Source organism: Delphinapterus leucas, chromosome 3, assembly GCF_059928025.1.
Source record: "Delphinapterus leucas isolate spDelLeu-1000000601 "Yukka" chromosome 3, BTC_Dleu_Yukka2, whole genome shotgun sequence".
Taxonomy (NCBI): domain Eukaryota; kingdom Metazoa; phylum Chordata; class Mammalia; order Artiodactyla; family Monodontidae; genus Delphinapterus; species Delphinapterus leucas.
The window spans coordinates 31,017,500-31,036,876 of NC_143131.1; the positions used below are offsets into that span (position 1 = coordinate 31,017,500).

General features: G+C 41.4%; 1 protein-coding gene across 2 annotated transcripts in view; it reads left to right on the forward strand.

The window, feature by feature from the left end:
• Positions 1-19,102, forward strand: part of IL7R (interleukin 7 receptor) — a 29,004-nt gene extending 9,902 nt beyond the window's left edge. Inside the window, exons 3-8 of one of the 2 annotated variants that reach the window (XM_022599351.2) lie at positions 6,100-6,257; positions 11,238-11,395; positions 12,399-12,567; positions 14,038-14,131; positions 15,075-15,150; positions 15,563-19,102. In XM_022599351.2, coding sequence (XP_022455059.1) covers positions 6,100-6,257; positions 11,238-11,395; positions 12,399-12,567; positions 14,038-14,131; positions 15,075-15,150; positions 15,563-16,066 — 1,159 coding nt within the window. In that variant the 3' untranslated portion in view covers positions 16,067-19,102. Of the gene's footprint in view, positions 1-6,099; positions 6,258-11,237; positions 11,396-12,398; positions 12,568-14,037; positions 14,132-15,074; positions 15,155-15,562 lie in introns of those variants that run through there. The other variant, XM_089908758.1, reaches the window with a different exon arrangement.
• Positions 19,103-19,377: the final 275 nt, after the last annotated feature.

Sequence of the window (19,377 nt, forward strand, 5' to 3'; positions counted from 1 at the left end):
TCTTTTTTTTTTTTTTTTTTTGACTGCGTTGGGTCTTCATTGCTGTGTGCGGGCTTTCTCTAGTTGCGGCAAGCGGGAGCTACTCTTCGTTGCGGTGCACGGGCTTCTCATTGCGGTGGCTTCTCGTTGCGAAGCACAGGCTCTAGGCACGAGGGCTTCAGTAGTTGTGGCTCGCGGGCTCTAGAGTGCAGGCTCAGTAGTTGTGGCACACGGTCTTAGTTGCTCCGCAGCATGTGGGATCTTCCCAAACCAGGGATCAAACCCATGTCCCCTGCATTGGCAGGTGGATTCTCAACAACTGCACCACCAGGGAAGTCCATTAAATGAGTTTTGAGAAACATATTTGACATGTTGCCATCACCTCAGTTGAGATACAGAACCTTTCTTTCACCCTAGAAGGATGCCTCAGGTCCCCTTCCAGTCTTTCCTCATCTCCTGTGAGCAATCACAGTTCTGAAATCTATCACCCTTTGGTTTTGCCGGTTTCTGATTATTCTCATAAATGAAATAACACACTGCTCACTCTTTTCTGTCTGACTTCTTTCACACAACAAAATGTTTTAGAGATTTATCTATGTTGATGCTTATCTCATAGCTCATCTTTTCAGTTGCTGCATATTAATTCCACTATTCAAATATATCACAAATTTTTAATCCTTTCTTGATGGATGTTTGAGTTTTTTCAAGTTTGAGGCTATTCTTTTTAGTTACTATTAACATTCTTATACAAATCAGTTTGTTGGTACATATTTTCATTTCTCTGAGGTAAAAACCCCAGAGTGAATTACTGTATCACAGGGTAGGTGTGTATTTAACTTTATAAGAAACTACCCAACAAGTTTTCCGAAGTGGTTATACCATTCTACTACCAGCAATGTATGAGAGCTACACATCATTTCCAATATTTGGCTTTGAAAGTGTATCTCATGATTTTATTTACATTTCTCAAATAACAAATAACGTTGGCCAGCTTTTCAGGTACAGTTGGCCATTCGTATGTCTTCTTTTGCCAAGTATCTGTTAAAGTCTTTTGTCTTTTTTCATTGAATTATTTGTCCTTTTATTATTGATGGATGTGAATTCTTTATATGTTCTGGATACAATTCTGATGTTAGATATATGTACTACAATTATTTTCTGCTAGTCTGTAGCTTGCCATTTCATTTTATTAATGACATATTTTAATAAGCAGGAGGTTTTCGTTTTGATGAAGTCCAACGTATTTCATTTTTCTCTTTTATGTTTAGTGTTTTTTGTGTGATGACTGTCTGACTACACTCAAATCTAGGAGGATATCTTCTTATGTTTTCTTCTAAACAGTTTACAGTTTTAATATTTAAATTTAGAGCTATACTCCATACCCAATTAATTTTTGTGAGATTGAGGTTCATATTTTCCACACATTTGCTCAGTTGTTTCAGGACAATTTGCTGAAAAGATTTATTTCCATTGAATTGATTGAGTGCATGTTTTAAAATCAAGTAACCTTATGTGTATGAGTCTATTTCTGAACACTCTATGTTTTCCATTGATTAATATTTCTGTCATTGTGCCAATGCCAAACTGTCTTGATTATCATAACTTTATAGTAAGTTTGAAATCAAGTGCTCTGTGTCCTCCTTATTTGTTCTACTTTTTTCAAAGTTGTTTTGACTATTCTGAGTTCTTTGGGTTTCCACATAATTTTTTTATTTTTGTGGTACGTGGGCCTCTCACTGTTGTGGCCTCTCCCGTTGCGGAGCACAGGCTCCGGACGCGCAGGCTCAGCGGCCATGGCTCACGGGCCCAGCCGCTCCACGGCATGTGGGATCTTCCCGGACCGGGGCACGAACCCATGTCCCCTGCATCGGCAGGCGGACTCTCAACCACTGCGCCACCAGGGAAGCCCTCCCCATAAATTTTGGAATCAGCTTGTCGACTTATTTTAAATCCTGCTGAGATTTTGATTAAAATTACATACACCAATTTGGGGGAAATATCCATTTTTCAGCACTGAGTTTGCTAATCCATGAATGCAGCTCTCTATTTATTTAGATCTCCTTTAATACCTCTCAGGAATGTTTTGTAATTTCCATTGCAAAGGCCTTAAACATCTTTTATTAATTTTATTTCTAAGCATTTTATGTTTTTATTGCTATCATAAGTGGAGCTATTACTTTTTAAATTTATTTTCCTATTTTTGGACACTAGTCTATAGAAATATAATTGACTTTTGTATACCGACTTTTGTATACCGACCTTTTGTATACCGACTTTTGTATTCTTGTGATTGTGTTGGAGAGCCTTTATAGTTTTCCATGTGAACAAACATGTCTGCAAGTAAAGAAAGTCTTATTTTCTTTCTTTTCAAACTGGTGATTTTTATTTGTTTCTCTTGCCTTATGCACCGGCTAGAACCTCCAGTGCACTGTTGAATAAAAACTGTGAAAAATAGATATTCCTGCCTTGTCCTTACCTTAGGAGAAAACTGTTCACTAGTTCACCATTAGGTATGTTATTAACTACAGACCTTTTGTAAATGCCTTTTATCAGGTTGAGGATGTGTCTGCTGAGAGTTTTATCATAAATGGATGTTGAATTTTGTCATATGCTTTTTCTAATCACTTGAGTTGATCAGATTATTTATGCCTTTTATTCTGTTCATGTGGTGAATTGTATTGATTGATCTTTGATTGTTGAACCTACCTTGATTTCCTGCATGCATCCCACTTTATCATTATGTGTTAATATTCAATGTATTGACATTTTCTTGAGGAACATTCATTTGTAAATTTCTTTTCTGTAATATTTTTGCCAGCTTTCTGTACCAGATTTGAGCTAACTTCATAAAATAAGTTGGGAGGCGTTCATTTCTCCTCTATTTTCTGAAAGAATTGTGTAGGAGTGGCACTATTTTGTATATATATGATAGAATTCACTAGCTTTATCTGGGCATAAAGTTTTCTTTGTAGGAAAGCTTATTAATAATAAATTGAACTTCTTTGAAAGAAAGAGAACTATTGCAACATTCAATTTCTTCCTTATTTTCACTTTTGGGCACTATCTCTTTTTAGATTACTCTAACTGTTGCAATATTCAACCATTTCTTAGAGTTTTCTTAGAGTTAATGTACTCTTTCATGTAAAATATAAGAAACTTGCAACAATATCGTTGTACTTATCACATTCTACCCTTTGTACTACTGTCATATATTTTATATCTACATATATTGGGTTTTGGGTGGTTTTTTTTGGCTGCATGGGGTCTTCATGGCTGTGCATGGGCTTTCTCTAGTTGTGGAGAGCGGGGGCTACTCTTCATTGCAGTGTGCAGGCTTCTCATTGCAGTGGCCTCTCTTGTTGCGGAGCATGGGCTCTAGGGGCGTGGGCTTCAGTAGTTGTGTTACGTGGGCTCAGTAGTTGTGGCTCATGGGCTCTAGAGCACAGGCTCAGTAGTTGTGGCTCACAAGCTTAGTTGCTCCACAGCATGTGGGATCTTCCCAGACTAGAGCCCAATCTTTGTCCCCTGCATTGGCAGGCAGATTCTTAACCACTGCACCACTAGGGAAGTCCCTACATATACTGTAAATGCCACAATAACGCTACAGTATTTGCTTTAAACAATCTTTATCTTTAAAGAATTTAAGAGAAGAAAATATGTATTGGCTTCTTTATTTATTCTGGTAAACCTAATTGCTTCCTGTAGATCTGAAATTCCACCTATTATTATCTCCCTTTGGTCTAAAGTACTTCCTAAAACAAATTATCTCAATTTTTATATAGCTGGAAATATCCTTATTTTGCCTTCATTATTGAAGAATATTTTGTAGTGTAAGGATTCAAAGTGGACATATTTTTCCCCTTCCAGAGTTTTAAATATATTATTCCAGTGTCTTCTCATTCACATAATTTCTGATGAGAAGTGATACTTTTCTCTGGATGCTTTCAAGATTTCTTATTTGCCTTTGCTTTTCAGCCATTTGACTATGATGTACCTAGGTGTGGTTTCCTTTGTATTTATCCTGCTTGGATTGGCTGAGTTTTTAAACCTAAAAGTTGATATTTTTTGCTACATTTGGGAAATTTGAGAACATTATTTCTTTAAATATTTTTTAGCCAAATTCTTTCTTTTTGTTCTGGAACTCTAATTGCATATTTATTTATCCCCTTGATATTGTCCCACAGGTCAATAAGACTTTCTGTTGTTTTAGATTAAATAATTTCTATTGATCTATCTTCAGCTTCACCAACCTTTTCTTCTGCCTTCTATCTGCTATTACATCCATCCCATACATTCAGTACATTTTTTAAAACTTTAAATTTGTACTTGTCAGTTATAGTATTTTCATTTTGTTCTCTTTTATAGTTTCCACTTCTCCACTAAGATTCTGCATTCATTCAATAATTATGACCATATTTTGTTTAACATATTTACAAAAGCTGTTGAAAAGTTCTTTTCTGCTAGTTCCAACATCCAGGTCCTCTTGGTGTCAGTTTCCATTGACTGCTTTTTATCTTCACCATTTGTCACATTTTTCTATTTCTGCTCTTTTGTAGCAGCTTTTGAATGTAGGAAGGACACTATCGATAATAGGGTGCTTTGTTGATTGATTGATTGATTGATTGGATTCTGATAACTTCCTCTGGCAAGTGTTAATTTTAACTCTGTTACTCAGTTAACTCGGCTGGATTAATCTCCAAACTCTTCTTTTGAGGCAGCACCAAAAATATCTTCTTAGTTCCTTCTAGAGCCATCTAGCTATTGCCATGGTTTCCTTGGATTTTCCTCCACATCTGCACAATTAAGGGGACATATAATAATTTAAGCAGAGTTTATATGCCGACTTTGTGTCTTCTATGTCTAAAGTTTCCTCATTTCTAGGCTTTTCTCCCTTAAAAATACCCAGCCACTCAGGCCAACCGAAACTCTGTCCTCTAACTTCTCAAGACAGTAAAACTGTGGCCTTCTGTTAGATTCTAAATGCCCATCATAATGTGACCTGAGACGTGCCTTCAGATAAAACAAAACAAGGGCTTCTCTGGTGGCAGAGTGGTTGAGAGTCGGCCTGTCAATGCAGGTGACGCGGGTTCGTGCCCCGGTCCGGGAAGATCCCACATGCCGCGGAGCGTCTGGGCCCGTGAGCCATGGCCGCTGAGCCTGCGCGTCCGGATCCTGTACTCCGCAACGGGAGAGGCCACAACAGTGAGAAGCCCGCGTACCGAAAAAAGAATACAACCTAAAAACAAGGATCTAATCCACCCTTTTCTAAAGAATTAAATTCTCCTAGTGTCTGCCTGCTTTTGGTTCTTCTCCAATGCTTTTAAATAGTATTTTCAAAAATATCTTGCTCAAAGTTTTTAGTAGTTATATGTTGATGGTTAGTGTGATATAAGCTACTCTGCCACTACTGGAACTAAAACATACTTTCTTTTGAAAATAGGAATTTTTAAAAAGAGTACAATTTGGAGCTTTTGATGTGGTCGCATAGTAGGCAACATTCTCTTTTCTTCCGTTTCCTGAAAGTCTGATTTTCATTGGGAATAGGAGGTCACAGAAGTGACAGAATTCAATTCCTAGAACATTTAATCTAAGGAACATGGGGAGAAGGGTTGATTTTAAAGTCTGTTGATGAGTTAAAAGTGGAACTCAGCCAAAATTACCTATGAAAATTCCCAAATTACCCATTAAGTGTATATGGTTTTATGTATATAATCCTTTAGACTATTTTATTATTTCCTTTAATCCTTTTTTGGTCAATATTTCTTTACAGGCTTTATTTTTTCAATTTATTCCTGCAGGATATCAAAAAAAGAAATTACCTTCCCATCTAAAGAAAGTACTTATCTTCTAACAATCAGTTATTACAAGATAAGAATTTTCCATTATTTTCATGAACATGCTTTAACTATTTCAGGTTCAATTGCATCTAATGCCTGAGTAAATCAATGCTGATTATAATGGCAGCAAAAAGCTATTTTATTTTAATTCTCTCTCTCTCAAATATGCATCTACCCTATGGACAAATTTAAAGCCACACAAATGAAAAGTGGATGTGACGCTATTCCTTCTACACAGAAACTCCTACTTGAATTAAGACAAATTCCTTTTTTGTTTCTACAGTGGGGCCCTTTTGGAGGTAGATTGCCTGAGTTTTAATAAACTGCAAGGGGTGTATCTCATCAAGACAAAGAAATTCTTACTGATTGGAGACAGTAAAATATGTGTGAAGCTTGGAAGAAAAAGCATGACTTGCAAAAAAATGAACATAGTCAAAATAGGTAAGAAGTTGTATATGGGGGTATGTCACCATTTTTCAGATATCGGAAGACAGATATCTGTGTCTGAACTTTCTGTATGTTAAAGTAGACAAATCATGAAAACTATTTACAATAGAAAATATCAAATTCTCTAATGCATATAATTTCTTAAGAGAAATGAAAGTTTGAAGCTTATGCTATTTATTCTTACTGTCAGAGAACTCTGAGGGTCTTCAAACTGAGCTATGAAAAAGGGTGATTGACACTTACAGATTGCAGGAAGAGTTCATCTGTGTGAAGTGTCTAACTGGAGCTGGGCCTCCTGTACTTCACCCACACACGTCTTTTCCTTCCTCACCTTACCTTTTCCTGAATTCCTTGTAATCTTCTCCCCACATACCTACCTGTGAGTGTATTTAGCAAAATTATTAAGTTATTTTTAAAAGTAAATATGCCTTCTGTATTAGACTTATCCAGAGGAAACAGAGCCAATAGGATAGATGGATATACATAGATACATAGATGAGAGATAGATAGATAGATAGAGAAAAAGAGATTCATTTTAAGGAATTGACTGTCTTGATTTTAGGGGCTGGCAAGTCTGAAATCTGTAGGGCAAGCCAGAAGGCTAGAAATTCAGGTAAGAGTGGATATAGTGGTTTTGAGTCCAGAGGGCAGACCAGGCAGTCTGGAAACTCAAACAGCATTTTTATGTTGCATTCTTAAGACAAAATTGCTTCTTCTTCAGGGAACCTCAGTGTTTGCTTTTAAAGCCTTCATCTGATTGAATGAGGCCTACCACATTTTAGAGAGTAATTATTTTACTCAAAGTCTCCTGATTTAAATGTTAGTCATGTCTTTAAAGAAAAAAAAATACCTTTAGATTAGTATTTAGCCAAACAACTGGGGACCATAGCCTAGCCAAGTTGACACATGAAATTACCATCACACCTTCCTAGGAGACTCACTATTGAGGAGTGATGCATAGTCATATCTGATTTGGCCTAGAATATACATATTAAGTGTAATATGTATGTAGAATATACATATTACACTTGGCCAGAAAAAGTGATAATTATTATATTCCCAAAAAAGTACAATTTGAATTGCTAAATTTATATATATGTTTCCCTTGGTTCTATATAATATACATCATAATATGAATCATGGATTTCAGTAAATCCATTCGATTATCAGGTTATAAGTCAGTATTAATTACCAATTCACCATTCGGTTACCAAGCAAATAAAATGATCAGAAAGACTGGGAATATAGACACAAAAAGTTTTCCCATTACTTACAGATTTATCACACTGAGGTAAAAAAGGTTTTTTTTCAAAACCTCAGAGATACCCTGGTAGAGGGGAATGTCTAAGCCAGTTATGGTATATCAGTGCAATGGAATCCTAACTTCTTGTATTCATTCTACCTATGTAGATTTACAAATGAAACCATATATGTAGGGAGAAAACTGTTCAAAGTGATTGAAGAGGTGCATTCTCTTTCTGGTTTTAAATACTATGGCTCTGTCTCTCCCTCTTCTCAACCTCCTTCCTTCACCCTCTTAAAAGAAAATTAAAGGTAAGAGAGCAATACTCATTAGAGATGACAAAGAGAAACTTGGAATCTAGTCTCAGTTTTGTACCACTAATATAGTAAAGGGCAAAAGCAGAAGTTCCATGTTTGAACAGTCACCTTGTAGAAAAAGCAGAGGTAGAGTAGACAAGAGACATTAGTCACAACCAGTATGAGTGCTTAGGGCGGTGGCACGACAGGATATCTCTGAGTATTGGGACACAAGCAAGCTGAGTTTTGGTCATTTGGAGACTAGGCTGCTATGGATGGATGTTCAGTTTGTGCGCAGGGCACTATATATAGAAGTTCATCATTTACATTGCAAATATGTATTTACTCTCGGAGAGCAGGCAGAGAGGGCAGAGACTCAGTCCTGTGACAGAGTCCTGAAGCCCCAGGGGAGAGCCCCTTCTTACAAAAACCCACCCCAGCACAGAGGGCCCACATGCATCTTAGTGCGTGAGCATGTGGACACTCAGGGCACGCCCACAGGCTCTTGGTGGCAGTCTGACCCATCAGACTCTCCAGATCTCATATGCCCAGTGCTCTTCGAAGTCCACATTCTGTACCACCCAGCAGATGGAAAACCTGACCGGCCGCCTCCTCTGAGGGACCAGAGGAGAGACAGGGTGTGCACTCTGCTGGTAGCATAGGTCTACCAATGGGTGCTGTGACCACCTCGGGGCTTTGGAAAGCACGCCTGGGCAAGCAGCATGAGCGGTGGTGGAGACATGTCTCCCAGTAGCATCGTCTTCTGGTTCCTGATGCTACAGTTCATTAATAGAACTGTCATTTAACTAAATTGACATTAGATGCTGCTGGTTAAACCCCAGAGCCAAAGGTCCCCTGCAGCCACCAGTCCCCTCACTCACAACTCCTTCTTTAGGTGTGGGTCCCCAGTAAGTCCAGAGGGGCAGCTTCTGTCTCCCCCCTTTTCTTGTCAGGGTAAATTCATATAATAGTTCAAGTTGTGCCAAGAATAAATTAACTTTTTAAGATGTTGCTTGAGGAACGAGCACCTTTTTCTAATTTGCTCAAATGTACCATTGGGTTTAGAAGAAGACCTGTGTGGGGAGAGCCTGAACAAGCCAGTGGGAGAGAGCTGAGCACAGAAATAAAAGCTCAATGAAGGAGAGAGAATTCATTTGTATCACTTTTTAGATTCTGCATATAAGTGATATCATATGATATCTGTCTTTCTCTGTCTGGCTTACTTCACTTAGTATGATCATCTCCAAGTCCACCCATGTTGCTGCAAATGGCATTATTTCACTCTTTTTAATAGCTGAGTAATATTCCATTGTGTATATATATAGCCCATCTTCTTTATCCACTCCTCTGTCAACTGACAGTCAGGTTACTTCCACGTTTTGGCTACTGTAAACAGTGCTACAATGAACATTGGGGTGCATGTATCCTTTTGAAGCATGTTTTTCTCCAGATATATGCCCAGGAGTGGGATTGCTGGATCATATGGTAGCTCTGTGTTTAGTTTTTTAAGGAGCCTCCATACTGTTCTCCATACAAATGAACTTATTTACAAACCAGAAACAGGCTCACAGGATAAACTTAGAGGATGAACTTATGGTTACCGGGGGGAAGGGGAGGGGAGAGGGATAGATTGGGAGTTTGGGATTGACATGTACACACTGCTATATTTAAAATAGATAACCAACAAGGACCTACTGTATAAATAAATAATTTTTTAAAAAATAAATAAATGAAGGAGAGTGAGACTCAGGATCAGACAGAATTGGATTTACATCTTATTAACTCATCCTATGGGGGCTGAACTTAGCTAATTAACCCCTCAGACTCAGTTTCCTCATCAGTATACTGGCAATGAGTGAGTGTCGATGCAAGATGGCCTAAGTTAAGAGCTTGGCACTTAGTAAGTATGTAATCAACATTAGTCTGTTCTTCCCTGAATTCTTCCATTATTGAGAGGCCTTGGGAGATGGGGATGCAGCAAGGGATTCAGTGTCAAAGGTTTTGTTGAGAATGTGAATCTTAATCATTTCCTTGAATGGCAGGTAGAAGCTGGCTTGGCTGGTGTCAAAGGACTGACAGTCTTCTCTGTTGGTCTGTTTCTCTACACCCACTACCTTTCCTCCTGCTTCCCTTTGGGGTATCTTCCCTGTTTATAGTGCATCTAAGGGTAAAAAAAGGGTAAACTTCCCCTTGCAGAAGACATCCAAGGGTAAAGAAAGAAGCACTTCCTCTTTTTCAGTACCTCTGGGGGAATCAAGGCAGGAGACATTTAGGCAGCCACCACTACGAGCAAGTGATTATGACAAGGGGGCCAAACTTCACCACATGAGCTCATTTTACTGGGTCAGCAAGTCAGTCTTAAAGCCCAGATCATATAACCTGGAATCCAGCTCAGTCTACTGTGTGAAGTTGTGATGAACACTCCCTCATTAACAATAGGTTTAGGTTAGATTTTAACCTATGCATCTCCCAATCTCTGTCTGAGATCAGCCATGCAAACAAGTGGCTGCCCCATCCCTAGACAACTAAGTTCCCAGGCTTTAGTGAAAGAACAAGCAAAGAGGCCAAGACAGGGAAACCCCAAGTCAAGGGTGGGAGGTGTCCTGACACACATGTGCTCGTAAGATTTCAGTACCTTTCTCCGGGTTTGTCCTGCCTGAAATAACACCTCTCTCCCTCCCACAGTATTTCATATATGGTGCCTCTGATCCTAGGCAGGTAGACAGGAGGAAGAAGCCAGAGAGGAGTTTAGAGCTAAAGCAAACAAGACTGAAGGAGCAGGCAACCTGCAGTTACACCAGAAGTTATGAGCCAGGGCCAGGATGCAGATCCCCAGTTTCCATGTAACTGAGATGAGGTGTAAGGCCCCCAGTTTTAGCAGAATAATGAAGACTCAAAGTTCAAATTCTCCTGCTTCAGGGCTAGTTAGTAACAAGTCCTCTAGTACTCAAAAGGAGAAGAGAATATGTTTTCTGCGTAAAATTAGCACTAGCTACTGTAACCAATACGCCCTAAAACATGTATCTCCACCACCATAAGTTTATTTCTTGCTCATGTAAGAGCCAAAATGGGTGTTTCTAACCTGTGGGTGGTGCTCCTTCAAGCAACATTCAGGGCTCCTCCATCCTGGGGCTCCACTCTCTTCAACATATGGCTCCAAGTGGCAGAAGGGGACCGAGCATGGGGTCACACATGTGGGGTTTCTGGGCCAGGATGGGAGGCGGTGCACATCACTTCCACCCACATCCTTCACAAGAACACACCCAACTGCAAGGGAGGCTGGGAAATGTAGTCAGGCTTTGAACCGGGAAGAAGAAGAAATGGTTTTTACTGACCCAGAAAAGGAATGTGATTTTCAGAGTAGATGAACTTTAAAAATTATAATTATTTCCTTGACTACCCTATAGAATGACTTCATTTCTATTTCCTTTTCAGTTAAACCTGAGGCTCCTTTTGACATAAGAGTCGTCTATCGCAAAGGAGCAAATGACTTTGAGGTGACATTTAATACATCGCACTTACAAAAGAAGTATGTGAAAGAATTAATGCATGAGGTAGCCTACCGTCAGGAAAAAAGTGAAAATGATTGGATGGTATGTAGGTCAACTACATTTATACGTTATAAAATTTATGAAGATGTATATAAAAATATCTTAATAGGGCTTCCCTGGTGGCGCAGTGGTTGAGAGTCTCCCTGCCGATGCAGGGGACACGGGCTCGTGCCCCGGTCCGGGAAGATCCCACATGCCGCGGAGTGGCTGGGCCCATGAGCCATGGCCGCTGAGCCTGCGTGTCCGGAGCCTGTGCTCCGCAACGGGAGAGGCCACAACAGTGAGAGGCCCACGTACCGCAAAAAAAAAAAAGGAAATTAGGCTTAAATTACCACACATACAACTGACAGATGGTTAATATTCTTAAAATATAAAAAGGTCTTATGAATCATTAAGAAAAGGACAAATATGACAATAGAAAAATTAGCAAGAAAGTTGGAAATGTCTCACAAAATATATAATTTCAATAAGTATAAAAAACTAATAATCAAATAAATCTAAATGTACATAACCATAGGTATTACTTTTTACCCATCAAATTGATAGAGTACTTTTTCCTCCTAAGGATGACACACATTATTGGAGAGACTCTGTCTCTATATTGCTATTCACGATGTAGAATTATATCTTTCCAGAGGAAAATGATTCTTGCTCACTAACCTTACCATTCCCTTTCATCTCTCCATGGGATGTGAAATGGGAGGGAAAGAAAAAGAAGAGATTAGAGTGTGGAAAGGAAGGCGGGAGCCTGGGAGTGATTTATACCCTCCCTGACTGGGAGAGCCCAACTCACATGAATAAAGAAAAAGACCCATTTTATCACTGCCCTCCTTGACCACTTGCAGCATTGTTTGTGAGCTCACACACTCTGCCCCAATTCTGCTTCCAACCCCTCCGCGTCAGAGCTCCTTTTTCTAACAAATATGAGAGAACCTCCAGAGAGTGCCCACATGACTAAAGACACTCAACTTGAAATGATTTGGGATATGTGAGCACCGCCTCTTTTTCCACCTTAAAAATGTAGTGGCCTTTTTTTGCTCTTCAGCACATGAATTTATCCAGTACAAAGCTGATGCTCCTACAGAGAAAGCTACAACCCAATGCAATGTATGAGATTAAAGTTCGGTCCATCCCTAACACCAACTATTTTGAAGGCTTCTGGAGTGAATGGAGTCCAAGTTTCCACTTCAGAACTCCAGAGACCAATGGCCCAGGTGAGAAGTGACTGGAGTCTGTTCCCCCCCCTAGTGCTTTGCATGTCAAAGTCTGTGAGAGACAGTGAGAGCCAGAGAGATGAAACAAACCCACAAGTTAGGACTCCCCAGAGGGCATTCTTACACTTTCTTTGAAAAATGACCTGCCATCTTTGCCCCTTTTGTGAAGAACGAAGAAGGGGTGGGAGTAGGGCTCTTAGTCACTGATCAGCTGATGTAGGCTGTCTGGACTTTACTGTCCTGGGCACTCCTGGGAGCCACTAGTTTTGAACAAAATTCCCACCCACTACCTCTAGTTTACCAATTCAGACTGGGATCCCAATGGCCAGTCCCGCCAAGTCCCTCTAGGGAATACCATAGAGAGTGGCAGATGGGTAGGCTGGTGTGGCTTTCCCATGTCTCCTTTTCTAGAATAATGAAGATATCCTGGGGGTCTAGGAACTGAGAACAGCCAGAAGAACCAAGGGGCATAGCTCAGGCAGACCACTGGGGACCCAGAGCACCCCACATATACCTTCCCTTTGGGGGATGCACGGAACAGCTCTGCTGCACCAGCCTCCCGTCCTTACCCTAGGAATTGCTGAGGCTGCAGGGTAGAGCATCTCTCATCATTCCTCTGCTCAGCTTCTCTCTCTTGGTGGTGGAAGTTAGGCAGGGGGTGCTGCTGTCTTTAATGTTAGGTCACTTTTAAATTCCAAGTGACAGATGTTCTGGACCTGGTCACCTAAGTCGGTGCTGAAACCGTGTACAAGCTCCTGTGTCCTTGTCTTTTGAAGTGAAAGGCTGACTCAAGAGTTAATGATTGAGAAATGTGAAGGTGTAGAAACAAAGAATAGCTATTGGGCTGGGGAACTGGTAACAATTTATAGATTATAAATCCGCCACATCTGCCACCGAATTCATGGTTCCCTGAGAGATACAGATAAAGGCCTGACACACATTCCTAAGTTGTTTTTAACAGGAAGCACACCCCTACCAGACGAAAACTGCTGACCACAAGAACATAGACCCTAGACTGTTTTGAACCAGAAGGTTAATGATGCTGACTCCCCATTTCCTCCCCACCAACCAATCAGAAGAAGGTCCACAAGCTGGCCACGCCCTGCTCCTTGAACGCTATAAGACTCCTCACTACCCCCTCCAGGGTGGGTCACGTAGTCTTGAGGGCATGAGCCCTCTGTGGCCCCATTTGCTTGGCAAAGCAATAAAAGCTACTCTTTTCTATTTCACCCAAAACTCTGTCTCCACGTTTCTATTCAGCACCAGTGAACAGAAGCTGTTTCAGCAACACTGTCACTTACTGAAGCCCAAATTCCCCCATAAAAGCTAGTACATCATCCTGTTTACTGAAAAGCAACTTTCACAAAATAATAAATGGGCCCAAGTTACTAAATAAATTCAAAGCATCCTGAAAGTCTCCCCCACGGCACGCTTCATGATTGCTAACCAAGATCTATCCTTGCCTTCCAGGGGAGATGGATCCTGTTTTACTAATTATCATCATTCTGAGTTTCTTCTCTGTGGTTCTGATGGTCGTTCTGGCCTGTGTGTTGTGGGAAAAAAGGTGAATTTCTTTAACTAATCAAGAGAGTGTTTATGTGGGATTCCAGACAGTCAGAGCTCTAGTCCTGTTTAATGATGAGAAAACTGCAAAGGGGAATAGGCATTTCAGGAATCGCAGGGCCCTATATCCCTCTTCATACTCAGGCACTGATGAATTTCCATAGTTAATTTCACAAGAGGTAAAAATATATAAACTGAACATAGGGCAAATCCTTCCCCTCAAACCTTTCCTTCCAAGTGTCCTCAGTGGGTAAGAGCCATCCTCCCAGAATGCCTGGGCAGCTGGAGGGACCCATGGGAAATGCAGAATGTTTCTGAGGTCTTAGCTTTCAGCACACAAATTCATGAGACTTTTGCATTCTACCCCATGATAGGGCCACGCTTGTTTCATCATTTAGACACACTTCAGTAGAGTTATTAATGTTTTAGGAAGATGCCCTCAACACAGGGTCACATACCCGCCGCCCCGCAAGATACTCCAGTTTCTAAAGTACCACCCTAAAGCAATTTCCCTGTGTAACTTTGAAAGTATGTCTCACTTCCACCAAAATCAGAGCAGAGGAGTTGCTGCCAATGATGAGAAAAGAAAGATGACAAAGCCTATTTTGGGGAGTAGATGAACAGATCAGATTTTAGTTTCATAGCTACATCATTGCCAAGGCTTATTGTTCCTTTTCTCCAGGGCTCTTGGCCAGGGGTGTATCATTGTTGTCTGGTTCACAGAGTAGGTCAGTGACAGTGGTCTCTGGTCCAACCCCTCCATGGACTGGTGGGACTCTGAGGCCCAGAGAAAGCAAGTCACTTGTCCAAGATCACCCACCTAGTTGTGGCAGAGCCAAGGCTAGAAATCTGCTTTTCTGACTCCTGGCTCAGAGTAAGTGGGAAGGTCTACTGTGCCTGCTCCCTCCACCATTCCTTACATCTTCAATGTCCTTTTATTTCAGAATCAAGCCTATCATATGGCCCAGTCTCCCTGATCATAAGAAGACTCTGGAACAACTGTGCAAGAAACCAAAAAAAGTGAGTGCGTCTGGTGCTTCCATCACTATGTCAGAGGCATCCCAGCAGCCAAGAATGATGTTGCAGGATGAGGAATGGCTGAACCTCAAGTGTCGGTCTTTCGTGTATCACATAACTAGGGTCCCTCATAAGATTCCAGCTGCAGGTTCCTGGAGGTGGGAAACTAAAATGAAATACAAGTCTCAGAATTTCCCAGACTTCCCCAGGGATACTTCAGACCCTGAAGTATCACAGCACCTCCAGAGGCAAAGAGTCAACCAGAACATGTGGGTAATTCTCTGACATACCCTGGTAAACCCCTGTTGGGAAGTTCTTGAGCTCTTTTCCTGAACAGAACATTTGCTGATGTGTCTCTCTGGTGCAGTCTTAATGCCTCTCTCTCTCTTTATTTATTTTTTTTTTTTTGGTGCAGAATTTGAATGTGAGTTTCAATCCTGAAAGTTTCCTGGACTGCCAGATTCATAAGGTGGATGGCATTCAAGCTAGAGACGAAGCAGAAGGCTTTCTGCAAGATCCTCTTCCTCCACAGCTAGAGGAGTCTGAGAAGCAGAGGCTCGGAGGGGGTATGCAGGGCCCCAACTGGCCCTCCGAGCATGTAGGCATCAGCCCAAAATCTTTCAGAGGAGAGTCGTCATTCAGGTGCCTGGCTGGGAACATCAGTGTGTGTGATGCCCCTGGGCTCCCCTTCTCCAGGTCCCCAGATTGCAAGGAAGGTGGCAAGAATGGGCCTCTCCTGTACCAAGACCTGCTGCTTGGCCCTGGAACTACAAACAGCACCCTGCCCCCTCTGTTTCCATTCCAACCCGGAACCCTGACATTGAACCCTGCTGCCCAGGGGCAGTCCATCCTCACTTCCTTGGGATCAAGTCAAGAAGAAGCCTATGTCACCATGTCCAGCTTCTACCAAAACCAGTGAATTGCAAGAAATCGATGGCCAGAACCATCATGATGAACAAAGATAACCGAGTCCCACTCTCGCTCACAGCACAAAGAAGACAAAATGAAAGCAGCCCCTCGACATGGTCCACAGGATTCTGAAACAGTGTTTCGACCACACCTCCCTGCTTCAGTGGCAAGAGACAGGGGGCAGGGGCATTCTGCTTCAGGCAATGCAATGATTCATTTATTTCAGAAAGGAAAAAGAGCAGAAAAGCGTGAAAGAAAGGGTGGAGGAAAAGATGGAAGGGTGGGGAGGGCAAAAGGGAGCAACGGAAGAAAGAAGGAGAGGAGAATTAGAATAAGAGATACCATTATCAGGAATCACTATGTACACAGTGCTATTCTACATGCTCTACACATCTTCGCACTGCGTCCTCACAATAATCCTGGGAGGTGGGTGCGATTAGTATCATCCTCTATGTTACAGATGGTGAAACTGTAGCTTAAATTAGCTTATCCATGCTCCCCACTCAGCAAGGGATAGAATCAAGATTTGCTGCCCAGGAGTCTAACTGCATCTCCTCCAAGTCATGTGCCTTCCTCTTAACTAGGGACTGTCCCACTCTCGAGCGCCAAACCTCACTTAGAACAGGGTGACTGTATAGTGTATTGTCCAAACTGGGTCACTTTTGCAAGTGAAAGGGGAAGTTATAAATAATCACTCCAGGACAACAAGCGTAAACCGGGACAGTCCCAGGCAAATGGGGACCTATGGTCACCCGAACTGAAAAGGCTACAAGGAAGACAGGGGGTGGGAGGAATGGCCTCATGACATATGAGGCACCATGGCCAGCCATGTCTACAAAAAGTGGAGAAGGTAAGACGAAGCCACAAAGACCATTTTATTCCATTTTTCTGAAAAAGTGCTCAAGAGAGAATCAACTAGAAGCCTGGAATTTCTATTTTTAGTTATCAAGAGCATGATCCACTTGCTCCTCCCACCCAGGGGCATCCACTGATGCTGGAAGAACCTGTTACTGACTCAGGACACTGGTGCGTTCGAGCCGTGAGCCAGGAAATAATGTTTCTATATGTGTAGAGACTTCCCAACCCAAATCCATCCACCATCCTGATTTCTATCACCATGAATGTTGCCACAAAACTTCAGGGAGAAGGAATTACAAGCCCATGCAGTGAGCGAGCTGACTGTGGCCATTTTCCCGAAGATATAGAGAACATCTGACATGGGTCCTCTTGCATTTCTTGGTCCAGATAAATTTTTAAAGGCTGTCTCAAGCCAAATCAAGGCAGTGAAGCAGTCTCAGCTCAGGGCAGTGCAGCTGATGCCTCTACACAGGCCCCCATACCATCCCCATTGCCACTCCGGGTGTACACAGATCAAGAAGGACATCTGTCCAGGATTGATATTGTTGTTTGGGAGTTTGTCCTCATTGTTGTCATTTATGTTTTGCCTTTTTTCTTTGTGGTGTTTTTAGTTTGTTTGGCGGGAGATTAAGTGCTTTTAATTTTTAAAATTTTCTTTTTGGTTTTATTTTGTGATGTCTGTGAAGTGAGTTTTAAATAGTGGACTAATAGACCTTATCTGTTGGCTTAGAGACCTAATGATAATCAGACTAGTTCAGTGTTGTACCTTCCACTGCTTTTCTCTGAATCACTAGCAATGACTATAGTCCCATAATCCCTTAGATTTGCTCAGCACTTCTGTGATTTTTCAAAGCACCTCTGTAAGCATTACCCATTCCGTTTCCTTGACAAGTATTTATGGAAAGCTTGCTCTGTGCCAACCACAGTGGTAGGCTGGGAGGTCTAAGACAAACAAGGTTGGGACCCTGCCCTCACAAAGTGAAAAATCTAATGAAAGGTAGCTTGCAAACAAATCATTATAACACAAAATGCGGTCATGGAGGCATGTTCAAAGCTCCCTGCTGGAAGACAGGCAGGGAAAATGCCACAAGAGTGGTACACGTCTTTGTGGAAGAAAAGCAGAATCTGCCTGGCGTGTGAGCAGAAGACATCTTCCACCAGGCAGAGGTGGGTTATTTACCTTCTGTAGAAACGTGAGCCAAGTCTCCAGGAAGAGGTCATCACAGGAAACCTCACGCCCAGCCTAGCTCTCTTGCATCTTATTCACAGAGGTCCTATGAAGTACTTACCATTATTATCTTTGCCTTGTGTGAAAATGGGGACACAGACAGGACAGGTAAGTTACTCAACCTTACATGTTAAGTCAGGATTGGAAGCTGTAAGTTTGTATCCCTCATATAAATAAACAATCTCTCAAAGAAAGGAGGGGATAGGTCTCAAGGAAGATCAAGGTCCCTCCAGCTTTAAAATCCTGTTAGCATAGATTATCATTTGAATTCAGTGTGTGAATGTCTGTCTGTTACCGGAGGTATGTAAAATCTATGTATCATACTCTTATAATCATAACTGCTGCTAACGCTTGATTATATACTGTATAATGTAAGATTACAAATTTGTTCTGACCAGCCCACTTTGGGATTTCATTAAGGAAGAAAAACTCCTGGTCAGAGACAGGGCATAAATCAGAGATGTAAACTGCTAGTTCTATATGGCGTGAAATGAAAAGAAAACTGTTAAGTAATTTGGTCAATTAAACAACCATGTCTGAATCTAGGGCACCCTGGCTTATTCGACTGACTTTCTACCAGCCTTTGCCTCTCCCTTCATTCTCATTTCCAGGGGAATTTGCTTCAGAAAAGCCAAGTGTGGGCTGTTTCAGATGTGCATGCTTGTGTTTTCAGAGCATTTGTAGAGAGGCTACAAGACTTAGAATTGGTCAGGAAGGCAGTGAGCATATGTGATCAGACAGCTGGAATGATGGAGATCAGATGGCATTTCTGTCAGTCCCGTTGTTTCTCTTTGGGGTTATTCTTTAAAATATCCATTGTTCACTACACCGAAAGTCTCTGATTTGACTGTGTACTTCCACATGCATTACAAACATTTTGCAGTGCTGCTAAGTGTATTATAAGTATCCGATGTGTGTTACAGTCATATATTTAATTAAACACTATGGAACTCTCTGTGACTGCACTTGTCTTCTATGAGAAATACGAATAAAAGGATAACCAAAATGGGCCATGCTTCTCCTCAGCCACTGGAAACATCCCGATGTCATCTGCTGTTACTTTATGGACTGAGATTTTCAGAGGAAACTTTTTTCATCGATTAAGTAATTCATTTGCAAATTAACGAATTAGCAATTTGTTGAGGATCTGCTCTGCATTACTTTGCACTAGGCTGGGCACTGGGGTGATGGAGATGAGGTGGGATGTCACCAGCTTGCAATCACACGGGGACAAA